This window comes from Primulina eburnea, chromosome 6 (assembly GCF_022965805.1).
Source record: "Primulina eburnea isolate SZY01 chromosome 6, ASM2296580v1, whole genome shotgun sequence".
Taxonomy (NCBI): Eukaryota; Viridiplantae; Streptophyta; class Magnoliopsida; order Lamiales; family Gesneriaceae; genus Primulina; species Primulina eburnea.
In genome coordinates, this window is record NC_133106.1 from 29,522,923 (window position 1) to 29,547,427 (window position 24,505).

General features: G+C 35.5%; 2 protein-coding genes across 3 annotated transcripts; one reads left to right on the top strand and one right to left on the bottom strand.

Moving 5' to 3' along the window:
- Window positions 1–8,670: 8,670 nt before the first annotated feature.
- On the top strand, window positions 8,671–14,194 carry LOC140834110 (molybdopterin biosynthesis protein CNX1). Its single transcript, XM_073198751.1, has 13 exons — window positions 8,671–8,956; window positions 9,255–9,381; window positions 9,656–9,783; window positions 9,883–9,984; window positions 10,074–10,157; window positions 10,795–11,022; window positions 11,230–11,420; window positions 11,547–11,648; window positions 12,113–12,421; window positions 12,864–13,021; window positions 13,132–13,238; window positions 13,740–13,796; window positions 13,881–14,194. Exons 1-13 carry the CDS (start codon window positions 8,780–8,782, stop codon window positions 14,097–14,099), a joined length of 1,989 nt encoding a protein of 662 aa, XP_073054852.1. The 5' UTR covers window positions 8,671–8,779; the 3' UTR covers window positions 14,100–14,194.
- A 107-nt stretch (window positions 14,195–14,301) lies between these two features.
- On the bottom strand, window positions 14,302–17,265 carry LOC140834111 (G2/mitotic-specific cyclin S13-7). 2 transcript variants are annotated; one of them, XM_073198753.1, is made up of 9 exons: window positions 16,970–17,265; window positions 16,551–16,673; window positions 16,371–16,387; window positions 16,069–16,266; window positions 15,824–15,949; window positions 15,344–15,592; window positions 15,085–15,246; window positions 14,791–14,972; window positions 14,302–14,698 (listed from the first exon to the last, which is right to left on the bottom strand). In XM_073198753.1, exons 1-9 carry the CDS (start codon window positions 17,004–17,006, stop codon window positions 14,539–14,541), a joined length of 1,254 nt encoding a protein of 417 aa, XP_073054854.1. In that variant the 5' UTR covers window positions 17,007–17,265; the 3' UTR covers window positions 14,302–14,538. The 2 variants fall into 2 exon arrangements, with proteins under 2 accessions (XP_073054854.1, XP_073054853.1); XM_073198752.1 differs by having other exon boundaries at window positions 16,371–16,431; window positions 16,535–16,673; window positions 16,970–17,264.
- Between the last annotated feature and the right edge of the window lie 7,240 nt (window positions 17,266–24,505).

Consider the following 24,505-nt stretch of genomic DNA (forward strand, 5'->3'; position numbering starts at 1 on the left):
TATGCCAAACTGTCCAAGTGTGAATTCTGGTTGCGACAGGTTGTCTTCTTGGGGCATATTATATCTGGAGATGATATTGCGGTAGATCCGAGTAAAGTTGAGGCTGTGATCAGTTGGCCGAGACCGACTTCTGTGCCTGAGATACGCAGTTTCATGGGTCTAGCCGGGTATTATCGACGTTTTATCCGAGATTTCTCCAGTATAGCGAAGCCTATCACCCATTTGACACAGAAGAATATGCCATTTGTGTGGTCCGAAGATTGTGAAGCCAGTTTTGTAGAGCTGAAGAAGAGGCTGACTAGTGCGCCTGTCTTGACAATTCCTGCAGGTACAGGTGAATTCGTTGTATACTGTGACGCATCTCACAGAGGGTTAGGATGTGTTTTTATGCAGCGAGGGCACGTGATAGCATACGCCTCTAGACAGCTGAAGCCGCACGAGACTCGTTATCCGATTCATGATCTTGAATTGGCGGCGATTGTTTTTGCACTTAAGATCTGGCGTCATTATCTGTATGGCGAGAAATTTGAGATCTATTCCGATCATAAGAGCTTGAAGTATCTCTTTTCTCAGTCAGAGTTGAACATGAGGCAGCGACGATGGCTTGATCTGCTGAAAGATTTTGATTGCGAGATCAAATACCATCCAGGAAAGTCGAATGCAGCGGCAGACGCCTTAAGTCGAAAGGTATGTTCTTTGTCCTTGTCGACTATAGGTGTATCAAATTTAGTAAAAGATTGTTGCTTGTCTGGATTGACATTTGATACAGAGAGTAGACCGCTGCGACTTGCTGCGATTCAGATTGAGCCAGATCTGATTTCGAGGATCAAAGAAGCGCAGAGGACTGATCCGAGTGTGCAGAAATCGATTGATATGGTCAGAGCTGGACATATCTCAGAATATCAGGTCAGAGATTCTGTTCTATATGTGAATAACCGCTTAGTAGTGCCAGAGATTTCAGATTTGAGACGACAGATCATGTCGGAGGCACACTGTAGTCGGTTCAGCATTCATCCTGGTGGCAGGAAGATGTATAACGACTTGAAGACACAATTCTGGTGGAAAGCAGATGAAGACAGACATTGCAGAATTCGTGTCTAGATGCCTAAATTGCCAGCAGGTGAAGGCAGAGAGAAAGAAGCCCGGAGGTTTACTTCAGAGTTTGTCTATTCCTGAATGGAAATAGGACCACATTTCCATGGATTTCGTGACGAAGTTACCTCGATCATCCCGGGGCTGTGATTCGATTTGGGTCATCATTGATAGACTGACCAAATCAGCGTGCTTTATTCCGTACAGAATGACCTATAGACACGATCAGATGGCAGAGTTATATGTCAGAGAGGTCGTCAGATTGCACGGTGTGCCGAAGTCGATCGTATCAGACCGTGATCCACGATTCACTTCTCATTTTTGGCACAGCTTGCAGCAGGCTTTAGGTACGACTTTACACCTGAGCACTGCTTATCATCCCCAGACAGACGGACAGTCAGAGCGGACTATCCAGACTTTAGAGGATATGCTGAGAGCTGTAGTACTAGACTTTGGTACTAGTTGGCAGGATTCCTTGCCGTTATGTGAGTTTTCATACAACAACAGCTATCAGACGAGCATAGAGATGGCACCGTTCGAAGCTTTATACGGAAAGAAGTGCAGATCTCCGTTGTACTGGGATGATATTTCTGAGGTACCAGAGTTGGGGCCTGATATGATTCGTGCGATGACTGAGAAAGTGAAGATCATTCAGAAGAGAATGAAGATGGCACAGGATAGGCAAGCGAAGTACGCCAATATCAGACGCAGACCGTTAATATTCGAACAGGGAGACAGAGTATTTCTGAAGATTTCACCTTTCAGAGGCGTTGTCAGATTTGGCAAGCGAGGAAAGTTGTCTCCTAGATACGTCGGTCCGTATGAAATCCTTGAGAAGATTGGCGATCGAGCTTACAGACTTGCTCTTCCTCCTTCATTGTCCGGTATACATGATGTTTTTCATGTATCGATGTTGCGCAAATATATGCCGGATGATTCTCATGTCATTCACCCTGACGAAGCCGAGTTAGATCATACTTTGAGCTATGTTGAGCGACCGATACAGATTCTTGATCAGAAGGAGAAACAGCTTAGAACCAAGACTATTCCGCTTGTGAAGGTTCAGTGGAGTCGTCATGGCATCGAGGAAGCAACTTGGGAGACAGAGTCTGAAATGAGACAGAGGCATCACGAGCTATTCTTATGATGTGAGTCTTTCTTCCCGATTTGACTTTACAATTTTGTATATAACTGCATGAATAATTGCTTGTGAGTTCGAGGACGAACTCTTGTCTAAGAGGGGGAGAAATGTAAGGCTCGAGAATTATTCGTTGTCATTGATGTTAGACTTGTGGAAATAAGAATGCATGAATTATGAGATTTTGAGCAGCAGGGCCGAAGCCACATCGCACCCGCGGTGCTAGGACTACCGCCCCCGCGGTGTAGGTGATAGAAAATTGAGGGAAATGTGCGAACAGACACCGCACCCGCGGTGCTAGCACGACCGCACCCGTGGTGTGAGACCGCACCTGCGGTCATGTAAGGACCGCACCCGCGGTCTAGGTGCTGCAATGTTAGATTAATTCGCCGTGAGCACAGCGCACCCGCGCTGTTAGTGTACCGCACCCGCGGTTATGCGTGGCTTATGAAGAATGAACCATGTGTTATAAACCATGCAATATAGATTATGTGTCACCAACTCCTTTTGCTCAGATGATTCAGCCGAGAGGGAACTTCAAGGAGGGAGCTTCCATTTCTTTTGATCTTAGAGTGGTGATTGTACGAGATTTAGCCATTCGATTTGTGTTCCGAGGTAAGATTTGTACTCCTTACATCGACGGCTACAATGTGACGTAAGTTTTATGTAATTCCAACATGTTTTGAATTATAGATGTTGGAGAAATTGTAATATGTTAGTTATATTGTGTTCTTGAGGTATTGAGCATGGTATATTCGTAACCGCATCAAGAAACGGATGTTATTTGCTACGATTGTTAGTTTCCAGCATGTATTACGTTAAAATGGTACAGATTTCAGCTTATGTATTGAGGTTGATGAGTTTATGAGTTGATTATGATTGAGAATGTTGAGATTGAGTTATCGGTATCGCGAGACTACGCCGTTACGCCGTTGAATTACATTGAAATCGATTACAGAATTGTACATTGAGATGTATATTGATAGAAAGTATATCTACATTGCCATTTCAGATTTGAAGTGACATGTTTGACATTTGATTCGAGAGCTCGACAGACAGTGCGACAAGAAAGGTATAATTCATGTGGTCACGGGATTGCACAACTCGATTCAGATTTGATACGAGTTTCCCTAAATCACATACTAGATTGTTATTACATTTGATTATGTAATGCCTTGTTTATTGATTTATATTCGAGTCCTGAGATAGGAGAGATTGGCAGACTTGCCAAAACTAGACGTTTCGGTGTATCGACGCATAGGAGCAGATTTGCTATATGTGTAGACCCTCGATACAGAGTTGACCGAAGTCTAGGAATAAGACGTACCGTTGCCCCGAGTGGTTGGGTAGGTAACAGACCGTCTTATTCACACTGGGATCCCTAGATTAGAAAAGAGTCGAGTCAAGATTTGAATGTTGAATACAGATTTGTATTCTACTACATATTTAGATTTATATTCATGTTACTTGATTTATGCTATGCATTTGTACATGATTATTACATTGCATGCATCCATGTTTTATACTGGGATATGTTCTCACCGGAGTTATCCGGCTGTTGTCGTGTCTGTATGTGTGCATGGCAACAGGTGGGGCAGGATCTGGGTCACGAGCTAGATGAGAGATGATGATAGCGTGGAGATTTCGGGCATTGCAGATTACTAGTGTTTTCTTATGAAACTTGTACTACTTATGTTTGTAGTTGTCATTTGAACACTAGTGTATGTTTGTACGAACAGACTTGTATGTACATTACGTTGTTTAATTTCTATCGAGATATGTTATGCTTTAGTTAATACATTTGAATTAAAGTTAAAAGCAAAATTTTGACCCACATTTTCGAACAAAGATCCAATTAAATCCCAAAAGAATAGAGTTAGAGCCCGGGTCCCCACATTCTAATGGACCTACTATATTAGATTATTGGGCATAAACTTGTACCATATTATTATATACCAAAGCTTTGGAATTTCCTGCACCCTAAATACTCAAACTCATGCCTCAAGCTTCAAAAACACTAGGACTCTCCCTAGCAGCCAACCACAAGCACACACACTCACTTTTCAAGCTATTCACGTGAACTTTGAGGAAAATTTCAGCAAGCTTCTTCCCCCGTCTCTCCGTCAACGTTCCTCGCGTCAAGTATTGATTTTCACGCAATAGCACACTTTAATCTTCCTTAACTCGTTATTCATACCATATTATATGTATTTAACACGAGGGTTCGAATTCGGGTTCCTAGAAGGGCACGACTGCTAGCTGCTGTAGGGTCACGTCCAAGGGTCCTAAAGGGGGCTAGTCATGGTCCTAGATGGGTCAAGGGGCACCTGGTACGAAGAGAAGGGCTATCGATGCTAGGTGGAGTCGCGCAAGCCATGTAGGGCTCGAGTTTGGGGGCTGTTTGTGCTAGGATCTCTAAGCTCGGTCCAGCAGCTTGTTGGCCCGGTAATTTTCCTAGTATGGCTGGTTAAGGGCTGGTCACGTTGGTTAAGGGTTGGAGTTGAGGGACGTGTCATTTGGTCGAGCTAGGGTTTGCTTCGATTTAGTGCAGAATTTTCCACCAAGGTTCTAGGCGTCATTAAGGGTTATAAATGGTGATTTGGGTTTTATAGGGTATGATTAGATGTTAATAATTTATGATTCAAGTTTAGTAAGATTTGGTTAAGTTTCTAGTCGATTCGGTTTTAACTGAGACATGTGTTCAAGTTTTAAAACGAATTGAAAAATTAGTCAAGAAGCTTAAGTTTATGTCTAAGAAATATTTATGTGTATATTTTAAGGTGTTATGTTAAATTTGGATAGATTAAGGTCAGCGTTTTAAGGTCCAAGGATAATTTGGGAAAGTTAGGATTTGGGGGCAAAAAGGTCACTTTACACCTGGAAAAAATGTTAGACGTCCTTGCAGTGCCCTGAATGCTGTAATGAATGTTAAAATATTTATCTTGAAAGTTTATGGGATTTTATGATGAAAACGATAATGCAAAAAGATGTGTTGCATGTTTAGTTTAAAGGAAAAAATGATATATAAGCATGAAATTTTTATAAGTGATGAATAAAATGAAAAGTTGAAGGAGATGACTTGATTATGATTAAAATGAAAGGATATGATGATATGTAAGGTCAATGCTCAGTTGACGAGTGAGAGTGTCGATGATGTCCTCGTCACCTGGTACCATGGTTAGACGTAGATGGATTCATCGACCAAAAGCTGAAACGGAAGTCACAAATAACGATCTGAATTCAATGAAAAGGAAACGTATCGTATATGATGAAAGGAAAAATGAATATGATGAAAGAAAAAAAAGGTTCAAAGTTTTATGCATGTTCATAAAAAACTATTTTACTAAAAGTATATTTCACTGTTGTTTGTGAATGTATATGCATTGCTTGTTATCATGGTTAATGTTTATTGAGTCAATAGACTCACTAGATGTGAATGATGCAGGTGAGTATGATTTTGTTGATGATTAAAGACTTGATGGTTGAACTAGCTATGCTGATAGTGCACATAACCCGATGACCTTTGGTAGTTTTCCACATTATTATGATTTAAGATTACTTTAAAGCTTTTATGACTTTAATGCTTTGAGAAATTTTGAGAGGATTTAAGAATATTTGCTATTTTGAAAAATGCTAATTTTAGGTTTAGTTTGACGGTTTACGATTTTATGTTTTGCATTGCGTTCTTTTGGATTTTCAAATAATATGTTGGTTGATTTATTTCAAATGACAAAAATTATATATATGTATACACTTATAGTTCGGCCGAAAGCATAAAGAAGAAAGAAAGAAAAATTCTCTAATATATATATATTTTTAAAAAAATAGCAGACATGTATTTTAAAATTTCACTTAAGTTTTCTCTTTGTAATTCCATCTTATAAGCTGAAGAAGCAGGCTTAGAAGTCTTGAGCTGTTTGAATAAACTTTTTCACTTATATTCACAATAAAGAAATCTGGTAAAAAATTACAAGATCTTTTACATTTGAAGCTGAAATCATATACAAATAAAGTTCTGTCTTCTATCAAATATTTGCTTAGATGCTAGTTTTTTTTATACATCTTTTAAATAATTTTTTTCCAGATTTACATTCTATTGGTAATAAGACTTTTAAATTTATTAAATCCGCTTCAATTTTTTTATTACAAAATACAATGACATTTTTTAATAGTAGAACAATTGTTTGTGGATCAAATAATTAATTTTAATTAATTCAATTATTGTTTGTTGTTAAATTTCAGTTCAAATTGGTTCAAACATTGATAAATCAAGACCAAAATTATCCGGTACCAGCATCAAAACTATATTAAAACATTCGATTCGGTTCCATTCGATCTATCATCAAACATTTCTCGATTCATCAATAAAAAAATATGAAATTGATTGAATCACAAAATTTAAATAATAATAAAATCACAAAAAATAACCCCAAAATCATCCGATACTGACGCCAGAACTACATCTAAACCATTGGGTTTGGTTCCAAACAAGTAAATGAAATGGATGGAATCACAAAGTTTAGTTTAATTTAAATAAAAAAATAAAGCACTAAAATATAACACCAAATCCCACTTGTTTACTTACTTGTACAAAATTCTTGAAAAAAAAATTTAATAAGCGTTATGTGTGATCGATATTCCCCATAGAAAGTAATCTTTTAACATAAAAAAAAAACTATATATTTTATCACGAATAACCCAACAGAGAATCCGTAAATTCGTCTCTCGAACAAATTTTTGCCCACAAAAGATAGGATCAAGATCCTCTGCTGTGGGGGAATCCACAGCAGAGGGTGCTGTGGACATTTAGTCCATAGCACTACTAATTTTTTTTTAAAAAAAAAATTGATATTTTTATATTTTAATTATTTTTAAATTAAAATTATATTTTTATTTTAAAATATGTGATTAATATTCCAATTTAAAGTTACAATTTTATCTTTGGTTACAAATATATATTGTGGTGGTAAAATAATGTTTCTCTTATTATTTTTTTTTATAAATTTTTCAACTCTTTTTTTAAAAAAATGTTAAAAAAATTTACTTTTTTGTTACAAATATGTGTACATTCAATTTTTTTAATATTATAATTTTAAAAAAAAAAACTATTTTCTCTTTTTTTTAATTTTATTAATTTTTTATTTAATAGTTAAAATTTTATTAAACAACATATTTGTAACAAAATTTAACTTCTAAATAAAAAATTAACAAGATAAAAAATATAGTTTTTTTTAAAAAGAACTATAATATTAAAACAAATTAAATGTACCGTCGTTTTTTCTTGTTCGTTCAGAATTACATATTTGTAAAAAAAAATTAAATTTTTATTAACAATTTTTTTTAAAAAAGAGTTGAAAAAATTATAAAAGAAAAAGTAATAAGAGAGACGTCATTTTACTACCACAATATATATTTGTAACACGATAAAATTGTAAATTTAAATTGAATTATTAATCACATATTTTAAAATAAAAAATATAATTTTAATTTAAAAATAATTAAAATATAAAAATATCAATTTTTTTAAAAAATAAATTTTTTTTTTTGAGTTGTGCTATGGACTAAATGTCCACAGCACCCTCTGCTGTGGGGGAATCCACAGCAGAGGGTGCTGTGGACATTTAGTCCATAGCACTACTAATTTTTTTTTAAAAAAAAAATTGATATTTTTATATTTTAATTATTTTTAAATTAAAATTATATTTTTATTTTAAAATATGTGATTAATATTCCAATTTAAAGTTACAATTTTATCTTTGGTTACAAATATATATTGTGGTGGTAAAATAATGTTTCTCTTATTATTTTTTTTTATAAATTTTTCAACTCTTTTTTTAAAAAATGTTAAAAAAATTTACTTTTTTGTTACAAATATGTGTACATTCAATTTTTTTAATATTATAATTTTAAAAAAAAAACTATTTTCTCTTTTTTTAATTTTGTTAATTTTTTATTTAGTAGTTAAAATTTTATTAAACAACATATTTATAACAAAATTTAACTTCTAAATAAAAAATTAACAAGATAAAAAATATAGTTTTTTTTAAAAAGAACTATAATATTAAAACAAATTAAATGTACCGTCGTTTTTTCTTGTTCGTTCAGAATTACATATTTGTAAAAAAAAATTAAATTTTTATTAACAATTTTTTTTAAAAAAAGAGTTGAAAAAATTATAAAAGAAAAAGTAATAAGAGAGACGTCATTTTACTACCACAATATATATTTGTAACACGATAAAATGGTAAATTTAAATTGAATTATTAATCACATATTTTAAAATAAAAAATATAATTTTAATTTAAAAATAATTAAAATATAAAAATATCAATTTTTTTAAAAAATAAATTTTTTTTTTTTGAGTTGTTCTATGGACTAAATGTCCACAGCACCCTCTGCAGTGGATTCCCCCACAGCAGAGGATCTTATCCCCAAAAGATACTACCGAGAAGTAGACAAGAAAACGAGCATCTTTCTTGGAGTTCGAGCAGTCCGAGACAAAGAAGAAAAAACAGCTGTTCTTTTACCCCAATCTCCTAAGGAGCTGCGATGAATTGCGACAGTGATGTTAAAATGATATCCGTGGAGGAAGCCATTGAAGCAGTGCTCAGTGTTGCTAAAAGGAGGCCGCCTGTGACGGTGTCCATCTACGAGTCATTGGGCAAAATCTTGGCACAGGACGTCACCTCTCGCGACCCCCTGCCTCCTTACCGGGCGTCTATCAAGGTCAGTTTCTGTCTATACATAATTTTTTATTTTCCTGTAAATGATTGTGTCTGAGCTTCTTTTTTCTTCCTAATTCTTTTGTGGGATGATGATGGCAACTTGATCAGCGCATATCCACACTTAATATTTTGTAATATCTCTAAAATATAATTGATATTTGATAGGATTTTTACCATATCATGGGTATTGATTCAGTGATATGCTTGAAATTGTTATTCATTGGGTGTTAAGAATGTTCAAATTTGATTCTTTCATGGTCTTCTGGGAATTGATTACTTCGATCTTGTTATATATGTAGGATGGATATGCTGTCCTCGCATCAGACGGTCCTGGTGAATACCCTGTAATTACCGAGTCAAGAGCTGGAAATGATGGAATTGGTGTCACAGTGACACCCGGAACGATTGCGTATGTTACAACTGGAGGTGAGTTTTTTGTTGTAGATTGACTGTTCAACTTTTGGTTGAATTTTCTCATTTTATTGTTTCATAAATTGTTTGCTCAGAATTTCAAATAATTCTTGTTTGTACATTCCGGATGGAATTGGGACATGTGAAGTGGTATTGGAGGTCAAGGTTCAGAGTTCTTAGTTAAGATTCAGAATGATTTCAAAAGTTCCTGCTTCATTGTTTCCAATACCCAGCCAATAAGGTGACATGTAGCGTAACTGGATTGACTATTGAACCTGTTTTTTTCCAGGACCAATTCCTGATGGTGCCGATGCTGTTGTGCAAGTAGAGGACGCTATAGTAGGGAGTACATCAGATGATTTAAAGCGAGTACAAATATTAAAATCAGTTTCACAAGGATGTGATATTCGACCAGTGGTACGAAGATGTTTGCTGTTTCTTACATTTGTGTATTCAAACCTTAGCATTAATGTGAATATTTTTATGATTAAATTTCCTCATAAATTCATTTGCTAGGGGAGTGATATAGCTCAAGGTGAAGTAGTGTTGAAATCTGGGGAACAAGTGGGTGCTGCGGAGATTGGTCTAATGGCCGCTTTGGGTGTGACAAACGTAAAGGTATTCCTTTTTTATTTAAGTCCATTCTGTGCATGTCTCTCTTCCTCCTCCACCTATTACTTTCTGTTTTTGACAATTCGATCGCGCAGGTATATCCAACCCCCAAGATTGCAGTGCTTTCGACTGGTGATGAACTTGTTGAGCCGACTAACGAGTCTTTAAATCGTGGTCAGGTAGTGAAAATGTTTCCATATTAATTTTATCTTTTTGTGATTATTTACCCCTTGCAAGTGTTTGAGTCGACATTTTGGTGATCGACTTTTCACAAAGGCTGTGTTCAAACTTCAAATGCATTTACGGTCACATAATGAACTGTCAATCATTCTTTCGCCTCTCAAGTTTTCTTACCTTTAATGCCTTTTCTTATGCCTCCCCCTGCCCCTCTCTGAAATGAATTTAGTCAACAAACATTAGTTGCTTATGTCCTCGAATATTAATTAGCTTATGCTTTGATCCTATAGCTTAAGGTATGTGGGTAAAAGTTCCAATCTTGCGTGCATGCCCATTGACAATGATTTGTTTTTTGTTCGAAGAACACCCAGTTGTCTTAACTTTCACCAGCTTAAGCTTCTCTCTACATGGTCACAGCCAATCTTTCTACTCTCTAAGGAAAAAACCTCGAGTTTATGGTCTGATTTACATTAATTTACCTCCTATCTATCCATAGTTATCTTTCTTTTTCTTCTCGCTACTTTCTCCATTTTTTTGTTGGGAAAGAAGTTCCAGACGTTACAGTTCACAAATAACATTAGCCCTATTGGTTTTCCATAAAATGTATCCTATGCCTTAATGTACTCTGTGCTTCTTCAGATTAGGGACTCCAACCGTGCAATGCTTCTTGCTGCTGCAATACATCAACAGTGCAAAGTTCTTGACCTTGGTATAGTTCGTGATGATGAAAAAGAGATCCAGAGGGTTTTTGATCAAGCATTTTCTTCTGGAATCGATATCTTATTATCTTCTGGTGGTGTTTCAATGGGAGACAGGGATTATGTCAGACCCTTACTTGAAAAGAGAGGAAAATTATATTTTCACAAGGTAGTCCATGCAAAGTTTGGCTCGAAGTTGACTTTACTTTGGTTTAATATAGGTGCGAAATTGTAGGAGAGGGGGTTTGCATTAATTGATAATTGTACTCTGCAGTTAAATTCGTATAAGTTTCTTATTTTCCCCTTATATTTCCTAATTTCATGATTCCTTAGGGTTTTGATAAAAGTTGCTTCTTTGACTGGATTTTTCATTCAGGTTTTCATGAAACCTGGGAAGCCCATCACATTTGCAGAGGTTCTTCCTGGGTCAACTGAAAACAGTGTTGGAAGTAAGATTCTTGCTTTTGGTTTGCCTGGAAACCCAGTCAGTTGTTTAGTCTGTTACCATCTTTTTGTGGTTCCTACAATTCGACATCTTTTTGGATGGACTCACCCTCACCTTCCAAGGTTTTTAAGAATTGTAGATCTCTCTCTTTCAATATTTCTGTTTGGTATCGGACTAATCATTTTTATTAATTTATAAATCTTTCACTTAACTGAAATTTTCTTAATGTCAATGATCTTGTTTGGTAGAATACATGCTCGTCTTAAGCAGTCAATAAAGGTAGATCCAGTCCGTCCAGAATTTCATCGCGCCACTGTTTATTGGGAAGCTGATGGTTCCAAAAATTCTGGGTGAGGAGAGCAAATTTTGAGTACTGAATATGTTTTTCCCCGTGTAAATGTGTCGTGTGTGAAAAGTTTTTGGTTGTGTAAAGGGTGTGTTTTTTATACAGTTGCATTTAGCTTGAAGAACACTTGTTGATTGGTTTGTGAAGTGCTTTCTTGAATAAAAACAAAAGCTGATTTATATTTGAATATGATAGTGGAAAATATTCTATTTGAATATGATGGTAGAAAAATATTTTTTTCATGTTTTTAAGAGAAACTGAAGTTGAAGAAATAAGAACTGTATTTTCTGACTTCTTGCTTTTGCCTTTTTCTTAAAGCTCTTTCAAAATTAAGTCTAACTGAGCGTTTGCTTTACTTGGCAAAGAAAGATTCTCTATGCAAACACACTGGCAGTCTCCTATGTTCTTAACCCTTGCCCAATAACCGTTTTTGATAAAACAATTATTTGCTCTTTTTGTGAGTTACAGATTTGTTGCTGAGAGTACTGGTCACCAAATTAGCAGTCGACTATTGAGTATGAAGTCCGCAAATGCCTTATTGGAGCTTCCAGCAACAGGCAACCTGATTCCTGCTGGAACTTATGTACCGGCAATTCTCATTTCTGATTTAAGTTGTACTGCTGGGACCAGAAGTTTACCCACGCCAAATTCAGTGTGCATAACACAAGAAAGTGCTCCAAACAAAGCAGAAGTTGGCAAGCTTGAAGAATCAGGGGTTAGAGTGGCTATCCTCACAGTGAGTGATACAGTTGCATCTGGGGCAGGGCCTGATCGGAGGTAATTTCGCATCACCGTGTCATTCTTATAAGTATGTAAGCTGAATTAGATAGTTATTTGTATATCATTTGCTTGGCAGTCTCTAATGTTGGATCTTGCTAGTGTACTGTTATTGTATGGGCACTTCAGCAATAAATATTGAATTAGACAAAAAGGTGCATCATGATACATCTTTTTGGATCATTGTTCCTGAAAGGTCACTTTAATGATGCTAGAACAATTACACAATTTGAGTTACATCCATGTGAAAGCGAATAATGGGTGTACTGAAGAATTTGTGACAATTTCGGCCGATTGAGAAACTTTGCCTTGATATGACTTTTGCTACTATGGTGATAATTTTAGTAGAAACTCCACCTTTTATGTGAATAATATAGAGCGACACACCATTCTGCTTTGAGCACTGATGACTCAGTTACTTTTTTTTTTTTAATTTCATTAGTGGTCCACGTGCTGTATCTGTTGTGAATTCATCATCAGAAAAACTAGGAGGTGCAAAGGTAATCACAACAGCTGTCGTTCTGGATGAAATTCCACGAATCAAGGAATTCTTGGAGAGGTGGAGCGACGTTGATAAAATAGATCTCATTCTGACCCTTGGTAATTGCATAGATACTCTTTCCTAGTTGGTGTATCTATCTTTTTACACACTTTGCTGGATTGTTACTTTTCAACGAAATTTTTTGAGTAAAACATGCAAAACAAAATAGGTGGTACTGGCTTCTCCCCTAGGGATGTTACACCAGAAGCTACTAAAGAAGTGATACAAAAGGAAACACCTGGTTTACAGCACGTTATGATGCAAGAGAGTTTAAAGGTAAATAGATTTCCTTTTGGAGGTTCTATCTTATAATTTAAATATATATAAGATAGCACCCTTCTACAGATCTCCTGTGAATTTTCAGCCTGAATATCAATTTATAACAGCCTTTTTGAGGCAAGGTAATTTATTTTGGTCACTTTCCTGTAGCAATAGGTGATAGTGAATTTGAATGTAAGACTAAGACTAGGACAATGCAGGGATAAACTGAAAACATAAACTCAATCCAACACTGTAAATGCAATGAAAAAATTCCAAGTGATTCAAGATACTCACAAGGTAAATAGCGAACTTGGACTTGAGTAAGTTGATGAAATTACCCTGAAAGCTGGAAGCTGGTAGAAGGGTGCAATGTGCAAGGCATATCCTTTTTTTAGGGTAGAATTTGTATAAAAAAGGACATTATGCTGAGGTTCCTTATTTCTAGGGCGTAAATTGCCAAAAAACCCTTGAAAAATCCATTCCCCTCTTTTCTTACTGCCATGATGTGATCACCAGGTGACACCATTTGCAGTGTTGTCGCGCTCTGTTGCTGGAATAAGAGGGTCGACATTGGTAAGAGCCCGCTATTTAATCAATTACATTAAGTTTAACACATTTCTTCTCTCTCTGCTTGTTTCTAAATTTAATAGTTAATAGATAATAAACATGCCGGGAAATCCAAATGCGGTAGCTGAATGCATGGAGGCGTTGCTACCCTCTCTTAAGCATGCACTTAAGCAAATTAAGGGCGACAAGACGGAAAAACATCCTAAGCATATTCCTCATGCACAAGCGACCCCAACAAATACTTGGGAACATAGCTACAACAAAGCTGCAGCTGGTGTGGTCCAAGAAACTTGTTCTTGCTCCCATTAGTAAGTAGACCAGGTCGTCGTGTTGTCTGATTTTACGAATATAATAACATTATAATTTGGTTCTTATTGTTGCTCTTTTGGGAATGAGCCACTTAATAAATATGCTCAGATCTTAAATATGCTCAGATTTCACAGTTGAATAGTTTTTAGCAGAGCTGTCTTCAAATTTTGTTGTTGCATTTTTAGCATCGAATAGTAGAAAGAAGATAAAGAAGAATATTATATCATGTTCAGATGCCAAAAGGCAGAAGAAATTACAGTTGACATAACTAATGATGAATCTAATTGGACAGCAGGTGATGATAATAACCTGAGAAAAACATTTCAATCCCGACAAAGTAATTGCCAAAATCCACACTAGAGGCTAACACAGATCGATCATTCCAGAAGTGATCTTTCTACTGAAACACAACCCAAAATAGTTATTTTGTTGATGTGAACTATTTTGTTGATGTGTTCTTAAGCTGGGAAAAAAGTCCCTTTGCGGCAGGAAGCAAGGCTACGGCACCCCTCTCTGGGCTCGAGTACTTTCGAGCAACTGCCTTAAGTTTATTTTCCACCACACCCGAGTGGAAGCTGGCCAAAAGAATTGCACATTCCCTACAACAAAATATGAAACAACTTCAATGAAATTGTAGGGAAAAACATCTTCTGATATGTGTACAAGTTGAAAAAATAGTAGAGTTCATTACATCAGCTGATCTTCCGAATAGCCAGTATGGTGCTTAAGAGTTGGGGTCCAAAGGGGTCTCTTGTTAAGAGTGCAGCGTGCTGCATAAACTGCAGATGCGGAAATCATTGAAGAGCAGTATGGTATGACGGTGGCGTAGTTCATCAAACCAAGTTCGGCTAAGAAAAAGGCCATGTTCTCCAGCTGAGTCGCCAGAAACAACAATTCAATGGCGTACATTGAACTTGAAAAGGTCTAGGAAATTGATGCAAGGAAAGCGTGGATACATATTAATATGATAAACACAATTTTATACCTCGTGATCGGATGGTATCGAAGCTTTTATGTATCGAACCAAGAAAACATATGGAGTTGGAACAGTTAGATACCATTCAAGTTTTCCAAGAATTGCTTTCTCCATTAGAAGAACTTGTTCTCTGACGTATGAATTGTCTGATATGGCTATAAAGTCACTTACCTATAACAAAGGATAAAAGAAAAATAAGTACAACTTTTTCTTCAATTTTGTGAGAAATAATAAAGATTGGATTATGTTATTTTACTTATTTATTTACCTCTGGTGCCCATATTTCCTCATACTTGCAAGCAATGAGCATTGAGCTAATTCCAACCAACTGCAGTTCCCTCCTTGGAACAGTTTTTACCGATAGGAACCGATCAACTATATTGATTGTCAAATAAAGACTTTCAGGCATCAGCTCAAACTTCCTGTGGACTTCAACTAGCCAATCTACAAGGATGGCTCTTATTTTAGAGTTGATTTCTGGCTGTGAATCCATGTAATCGTGAACTCGAGCGTCTCCCTGGTTGGAAAATAGTAAATATGAGATGTGCAAAGAAGGCACAGGAAGGAAAAACTTGAAAATTTGCTAATGATGCCAACTTTTATTCACATTTTCTAAAATATGCAATTATTAATCATCCTATATTTCTGTTACACTCGAAATATTGAGAGATTTTGTCTATAATTCACAGCTCTCTAAATCCAAATCTTGGCTCCATATTCTCTAGAAAAATCTACAGATAAAATGCACCTCTGCGAGCTTGTAGAAACTATAGATGTCCTCAATATATTCGACAGCTGCCAATTCATTTTCTAAGTCTGATGCATCAATATCTACTATGATATCCTTTGGTTTCTTGTTGAGTCCACAAGCATCCTGTAAAACATCAACAAATCAGTCCATGTCAGAGAGAGGATTGAAAAAAGTATGGGTTGAGAATAATAAATTGTCGATTACATAATAAATAAACCGGGATTTGGATCGAAACTATAAACCTTGCTTCTAGCAGTAAGAATTGCAGTCAGAGTTTTGGTGGGATTCTTTGATGATCCTTCCTTCACTATCCTTTCACTTTTGCAGATTTCTTTTTCATCAGAACTGATGGCAATGACAGCTTCTTGCTTTGGCAAGAGTGGTTCCTTCATAGGTACTACAGCAGCTGTCGCAGCACAGTCTTTTCCCACCACAGGTTTCTGCACAATGTCAAATCTTAATATATGGCGGCAATACTCAAGATTCAAGAAAATGAAACTATAAACAATACCCGAGAAGATGTAAATATAATTCAATATTCTACCTTGCTGTTGTATTTTTCTGTTGCAGCCTGAGCATTTTCCAATAGCTGTGCTCCAAAACCCCTGAAATTCAAAGAAAAAGAAAAGAATCAATTTCTCCAGTCTTATATAACTTGCACAGAGCCAAGAATCATTCAGTGTGTACACGTGTAAAAAATATGAGGACCTTATTACAGGGCGAGTGATTTGATTTTGGGGCTTCCCCTCAACTACAGCTGGAGCAATTGCTAAATTTCCAATATCTCTGAGAACTCGCCGGTTTTTGCATTCGGCTTGTCCATTCTTCTGCTTTGCTGCTCCTAACCCTAAATCAAAGAGGGAAAAAAATCTCCGTCAACGAGAAATCCATCTTTATTAGTTCCTAAACAACAAAAGAACCACAAGAAACTAAAATCCACGCAGATCATAAATGTTCCCTTCAAGATTATACTGAAAGTTGACGGAGAATGGAAATCGGAATAGTCCTCAGAGATTCAAAGACCCATTTCAATAATCACCAAAACTCAACACAACCACACTACAAAATCAACCGAATTCATGATCATTCAGGATAAAAAATAAATTAACTACAAAACACAAACTTACAAAAAAAAAACATTACCTCTCGGTTGCTCCGGAACAACAGCTTTTGAAGCCATCTCTAAATCTACCTCTCCCAGTCCAAATTCTTCGGAATTGTAATTTCTTGGACCGCCAAAAACTCCACCCACGCTAGCCCAAACCGATGACAAAAACACCTGGAGACGACTGTTTCGTGTCTCTCCTTCTTGGTTTTCGGTCGCCACTATGTAATATTGAAATCCCTCTTCTTCTGCGTAATTCTTGTCTCTCTTTTTTCTTTGCAAGAAGTGATGAAGGAGAAGAGTTTATGCGGAGAGTGAACGGTATGAAAAGTTGGAATTGAAGGGCTACCCTTTTAACGGTCATATTCCAAGTTCTGAATAGAATCCGTTGGATTCACGATCAATCAACGGTTAGGATCGGGATTTCGGGCTTCACGTAGATTTTAACTAGCCGTTGGAAGAAATAGTGGAGCCATTTATTTTAACCTTGCCTTGAAGTAGGTTGGTTACCTTTTCTAATTTGATTTGATCCATCTTTTAGCAAATATATATATATATATATATATATATATATATATATATATATATATATATATATATAAAGGAGTAAAAAGTAATTTCATATGTTCGTATACTCATAAAATATAATACAATAAATATTTTTTGTTGGAACTCAGAGATACCATTGTCGGATGATTGGATTAATCTTAATCATCATTTTAGTTTTTCTTCTGGTCTAGTATTGATTCGTCAACAATTCGGAAAAAATATCCAATACGAAATTTGTAGAGATTTGAAATGGAAAAAGAAATTTGACCCAAAAAAGAATTTGAACAATATATTTCAAATAACACTCATCTTAGATATATTTGAAATATGTTGTAAATATTATTAACTTTTTTAATTTGAAATTCAATTGAATTTTCTCTATCGACCAAATCAAAAAATTTAAAATCATGGAATTCAAATACATCCATTCAAAAATAACCCTAATTTTTTAATATTTTTAAAAATTATTTCAATTTTTTAAGGAAAACTCATTTCAATTTTACTACAACGATTTACGGTCATAATTTTTTTATATTAAATTAATAAATAAAATATTATCTTATTTAAAATGCGAGAAAATTACGATTTTAATAGCATAACTTGGTCTATTTTGGATTTTTAGTTTTGTAACTTGTCAAATTTTAAATTTATCCTCTAACTTCAATTTTTTTGTCGTTCTTTAAATCAAAGTCACTAAATCCACCGAATATTTTTTTTATTTAACATTGATCATCTACTGCATGGCTTATGTGGTGAACTGTGCTGACATAAGATGAGACATATAAACTATTATAGACAAACCAATCTGTCATACTCAACCGACCTGATAGGCATTTTGAAATAGCTCGAGTGAAATCAAGCTGTCAGTATTTGTTTTATGAGGAGATCAGATCAGTTTGTGGACTGATCTAACAACATTATCTTAAGACAATAGACTATCTCAAAGTATATTTCAAGAATTGTCACCAATAACATAATAAAGATATGTTGGTTACCATTTTAATCTAATGTACATGGAATTTGAATTAACCGCTTTATTATGTTGGTTACCATTTTAATCTAATGTACATGGAATTTGAATTAACCGCTACTATATTTTTAAATACGACAAGGACACGTGACATTCTTTGCTGATTTTTTGGTCATCTAGTATATCTGTGAGTATCATATATATTTATTCATGTTGTGGACCAACACCTATAAAAGGAATATGCATCAGCAACAAAGAAAAAATTGTTACATTGATCTTCAAGCATTCTCACCTCGCACAATATTTCTGACAAGACTTATTCTTAAGCTGTTCTTTTACACGCACAAAGTTCTATCAGATTGATTAAGGATGTTTTTGTGCACTTTGTATTCTCACTTATTTTGATTATACGAGCTGTATTATATTGTGAGAATCATTGTAACTGTCAGAAGCTTGTTTCTGAATAGACCAAGTTAAGAAAAGAGACGCTAAGAGTTTCGATTAGGCAAGAGATAAGTCCTAAGTCGAAGTGGGTTTGTAACAAAGTTGTACCCATCACTCAACAGATTTTCATAGACCCCTTTGGTCTGCCAACAGAAGAATTATCGAATTCAACAAGTTCCCTCTGTAACCATTGAAGAAATAAAATCAAATTCTCTCTGTCTGTTACTCCTCTCAAATCCTTTGGCAAGAAGAAAGAAATGAAAATCGAATGTCGGCTGCTAAATGAAATTGTTGCCAAACTGTTTATATCCAAAGCAGAATGATTTTCTTCACTGTGGAACGACTATAAATTATGATTTTCTTTACTTCCGACATCAAGATCAACTAGTAGATTGTTTTATACGACATTTTGGTGGCTATGATATCTTATCCAAATAAACAACACCAAGGATTCGTCATCATGACATGTCGTATCTTGGAACAATGTAGAGCTCAGATGGGACCATCCTCTTCTCTGCACTCCCAAAAAGTTCTCAATAAAAATTCCATTGTCGTGTACAAATCCAAGAATATCATTACAAATGATGATAGGAAGGAAACTAGTGAAGTGAATAAAAAGAGAAAATCTTCAAAGAAGGCATCGATTAAATTGGTGGTTGAAGTATCTAACCAGAAGGGACTGATTCCAATCATGAGAAGATTCCACTCAGCAAAGTCTTCTCGCCAGCTCATCAGAAAAAGAACCAAGCTGATAAAGAGTTTCAGGGAACTAATCAGACCAGCTCCATTCCAACTGTTACTTTAAGCAATGTTTTACACGATATCAAGATTGTTGAAACCAAAATCACTTCTCATGAATCAGGTCTACCTCAAGATCCTAAGGAGAAAAAGAGATCCTCATAGAGCCCTCCAACGGAATCAATCTGACAATGCAAGAAATGAAAAAATGAGTTCAAATTCAGTTGAAAAAGTTTGATAAGTTGGCACACAACAGAATGTTTGGGAATTACTAACATATCAAGAATTTGAAGAAATTGGAACAAATTGACAGCGCAAGAAAATCGAATTTTGAGATGGACTGAGACACGATGGATTCTTGAAGCAATGAAGAGAAGAGTTTTGGGAATGATGATAAAGGAAAGTGGTCAAGACTATTAATAAACAAGAAAAGGCAGAATTTCAACTCTCAGGAACCAACAACTTATGATGACTCTGTAGTCATTAATCAGTTGGAGATGGACGCACAAGATATGTCAATGAGAGTAAATCTTATGAGAATAGATCTACAACTACCGTTTCCTATCGAAGAATGAAGATATTCCATCAGACAAGGATTTGGAGGAACATATCAAAAATTTTCATCAAGAAGAAGACCAGCTGACACAAATTGACGAGCACGAAAAATCACATCTCTCCACTGATCAAACCATGTCTGAACTAGAACTATCTCAAGGAAACGAACAAATCTCGGCTGTTGAAAAGATTACAAAAGTTCAAGTGCCTTCACACTCTTTTGACGAGATTTTAGAAATACCATTGACAACAACAGTTGAGATGCTACAAATTTCGGACAACATGTTTGCTCCTGAACTTATTCGAGTTTTCATTCCACAAGAAACTGATTTTTTAATCACAACCAGAGACGGATTTATCCTAGGGCTGTACTGGGCTACAGCCCAGCCCACTTTTTTTTTAGCGACGTTTTCAGAAACCGTCGCTAATATTTGCGACGGTTTTTGTAAAACCGTCGCCGATGTGGATCGGCGACGGTTTTAATACAAACAGTCGCTATTAGCGACTGTTTTTTGAAAAACCGTTGCTAATAGCGACGGTTGTTTCAAAAACCGTCGTACATCAATGTCTTAGTCCAATCAAGTCCCGTCCATTTACAAGGATGAGACCAAATTCATCCCATATCCTCTGATCCGCCCCACCTTAATTCTACAAAATTTCTCTCCCAAGTCCCAAGCCCTTTAGTGACAGAATAGAATTGCGGACTCCCGAAGAAATCGAATTGCTCATCGGCAAGGCAACAATCCAGGTAAGAATCGGCTATACATTTTTTATTTTGTTTTTTATAGCTTCTTTGTGCGTGATTTGTGGTTTCTTGATTGTTTGTTGTTGATTGAGTATTACTTGTTTATTTGTTTAATAATTATTTTATTCTTGTTTAGGATTATAACTTGAACTATTTCAAAATGAAACATCAATAGAATATCATTACCACTTTGATGTTTTTAATGCAGCAATAGATTTCATTTTGATGGAGTTAAATACTCGGTTCAATGAGTCATCGGTGGAACTTCTTTCTCTTAGTACAGCTTTAGATCCTAAAAATTCATTTGACTCATTTAACAGTGATGATATTTGCAAGCTTGCGAAGAAGTTTTATCCTGGAGATTTCACATCTCAATAAATTGTTGTTTTGGAGTATGAATTGATATATTATAAACTTGATGTGATGCAGAATTTAAAGGTTTCTACACTTGTTGAGTTGTGTCAGCAATTGACCGAGAGTGGACGGTCAAGTGTTTATGTTATGTTGACTAGATTGATTCATCTTGTTTTGACATTACCTGTGTCTACTGCCACTACTGAGCGGGCTTTTTCAGCAATGAAGCATGTGAATACGGCACTTCGCAATAAAATGGAGGATGACTTTCTTGCCGATTGTTTGACACTCTATATTGAACGAGATTTAGCTAAACATATTGATGTAAAATCTATTATTGATGAATTTTATGTTTTAAAATCTCGTAGGGCACAACTTCGTTGAACGATATAATGTAATTTTTTTTAATAATATATAACTTATCATATTGAGTTCAAGCCCCCCTAACTTTTATTCATGGATCCGTCCCTGATCACAACACCAATTTCTCAACAACAATATGTGGTCGTTGAATCTACTTCAGATACCCTCCAAATCGTCAACATATTGACTCAACAGGGCAACATCATGTTTATTCCCTTCCTCAATAATAGGAAGTAACAACAGAACAAACTGATACATCTCCTCATCAACTGCCATCATTTGAAGACCTTATCTGTAATATGTCTCAAGCTCCTCCATTCTCACTCCTCAAAAACTAACATCACATGAAACCAGTAATAGGTTTTGCCCAAGGCTCAAGAACTTCCAACATAAAAATTTTTAGATGACCCTGAACCACATATTGCTCTTTCACTTAATACAAAACAGAACTTGTTAGAAGTTGAGCTGCCGCACAATTCTCCACCTACCTCACCTCCACAATTTCAAAATACTGATCAAGGGTTTGAACCAAACTTTCCACAATTTCACGAAGTAAACTTAGTTCATCAGTCCTTATCTCAATTGTAGAATGAAGTTTCTAGCCTGAGAGGAGATCGTATGGCATCCTCACTTGATTTGGAGTTGTTCAAAACACACTTCCACGCTCAAATATCTGAAGTACTCATAATGTTGAACATGAAATCAAGAGAGCTATCGGAGCTCAGACGTGATTTTCAAAGATATAATATTGATGTGGTCTACCTGATTGACAAGCAGGAACATATGCTCACATGTCATATTTAGAAGTCGGGAAAACAGATTTCTCAGGTAGTTGATTTTCTCCAACGAGACAAGGCTGATGTCAAAAAAAGGTAAAATAAGCCCAAAGAACATTCTAAACCTTATTCTTCCTCATCTCAACACAAGAAACCAGTTGGTGGAAATTCTGGTAGTGGTGGTCATCAAAGCAGATCAAGTAGTAGACACAAGCCCAAATACTCTTTATATAAACCTTTCAGAAAATAATAAACATGAGATAGAGTTTTATTTATTCATCATTTTCATTTGTCTTTTATTATCTATGCATCTTATCAGTAAATAATTCAATTTTTTAGTTAAGATTTTGTTAAGTGTTTATTCTTAAATCAAACAGTCTGGTTTTGACATCACCAAAAAAGAGAAATTGTTCAGATAAAATTTGAAAATAAGTTTTGATTATAAAAACTAAACTAATAGTGACTTAAATTAAATTATTAAATACATGAATAAATGAAATGAACTGACAAGATTATCAATGAAATAACATCGTCTATGCTAATCAACAGCGCTGACACAAGATAAAACTGATAAACTATTATAGACAAACCAAGCCGTCCTACTCAATCGATTTGATAGGCATTCTGAAACAACTCGAGTGAAATCAAGCTGGCAATATTTGTTCTGTGATCAGATCAGATAAGTTTGTGGAATGATATGAAAACATTCTCTAAAGACAACTGAGTATCTCCAAGTATATTTCAAAATTTGTCAACAATGACAGGATAAAGATCTGTTGGTTACCCTTTTAAGCTATTATATAAGGAATTTGAATTAACAGCTACTATATTAAGAAATATGACAAGGACATGTGACATTCTCTGCTGATTTTTCGGCTATCCAATATATCTGTGAGTACCATATGTAGGATCGGTTTTGACACCGTTGAAGATGCTTCAAATACAATATTCTCCATAAGGTGTAATAGCTTGTGTTCTAAAAATGAATACACCGATGAATTAAATCGAGTTTGGTTTTTAAACTAAGCGGAAGATACTCAAAATAATCCTTCGCTAAGAAAATTGAACAGTTTCAAGCTTTTAGCTTGTGTTTAAACTGAATAACTGAGGTAAGGGGGGATCAATTCTGGTTTGCACCAGTTCAGTTATGGGAAGAAATGAATTGATATCAGCTGAATTGATCAAAACTGTTTTAAAACAATAGCTAAACAGTTAAGGACACAAGATATGTTTATGGATGTTCGGAAACTTCAACTGCTTCTACATCACACCTTATACCACCTCAGGTAAGATTCATTAGAAAACTTTGATTTATACAACACTTTGTACAAATCCACTCAGCTTCGGACTTACGCCACTGCCTACCTGAACTCTTAGTCTAGGCTGAAGGCGACACTTTCCAGCCAACATTTGTTTAACATCTATGTGTTAAATGCTACATACACAAGTTTAACGTCTTTGTGCAAGACTCACTTAGCTAAACAATGAACTCAATTCTCTGTATATATGAGTGATTGTGTATGAATGTGTGAGAACTGATCTAATCAGTACAACACGAAGGTGTTCTCACACAGCTGGACTAGTTGCTTCTGGTAAGCTGATATGAAATAAGCGTGCCCTTAGTTTTCTTCACACACTTATATTATTGTTGTTGTCAATGTTGGTGTTGTTGTCTTCAACGGTTTTGGTCTGATATTTATAGGTGCTACGCTGACTGTAGATGAAGACTCAATAATAATGTCTGTTGCATTCGCATGTGCTTCCTTAGGACATGTCTTGTCACTCTGACAACTGTTCTGGAAGCTTTTCTCTTTTCAGCTTTGTTGCAACATGTATTATTGTACTTTTGTCTGCCAGGTAGCTTATAACATGTACCTTGTATATTTGCGCTTGGCTGTATTCCATTGATAATTCCGCCATGATGTGCGAATGAATAGTTAAAACTGATACTCTGAACTGGTCAGTAGAATTGTTTCTCTGAATTGGTCTGTTTAAATCAGTTCGGACTGATTTCGCTGTGTTAGTTGCTTTGTTCAGCTGAGTTCTTCATCAGTTAAGCACTTCATCAGCTGGCCGGGTT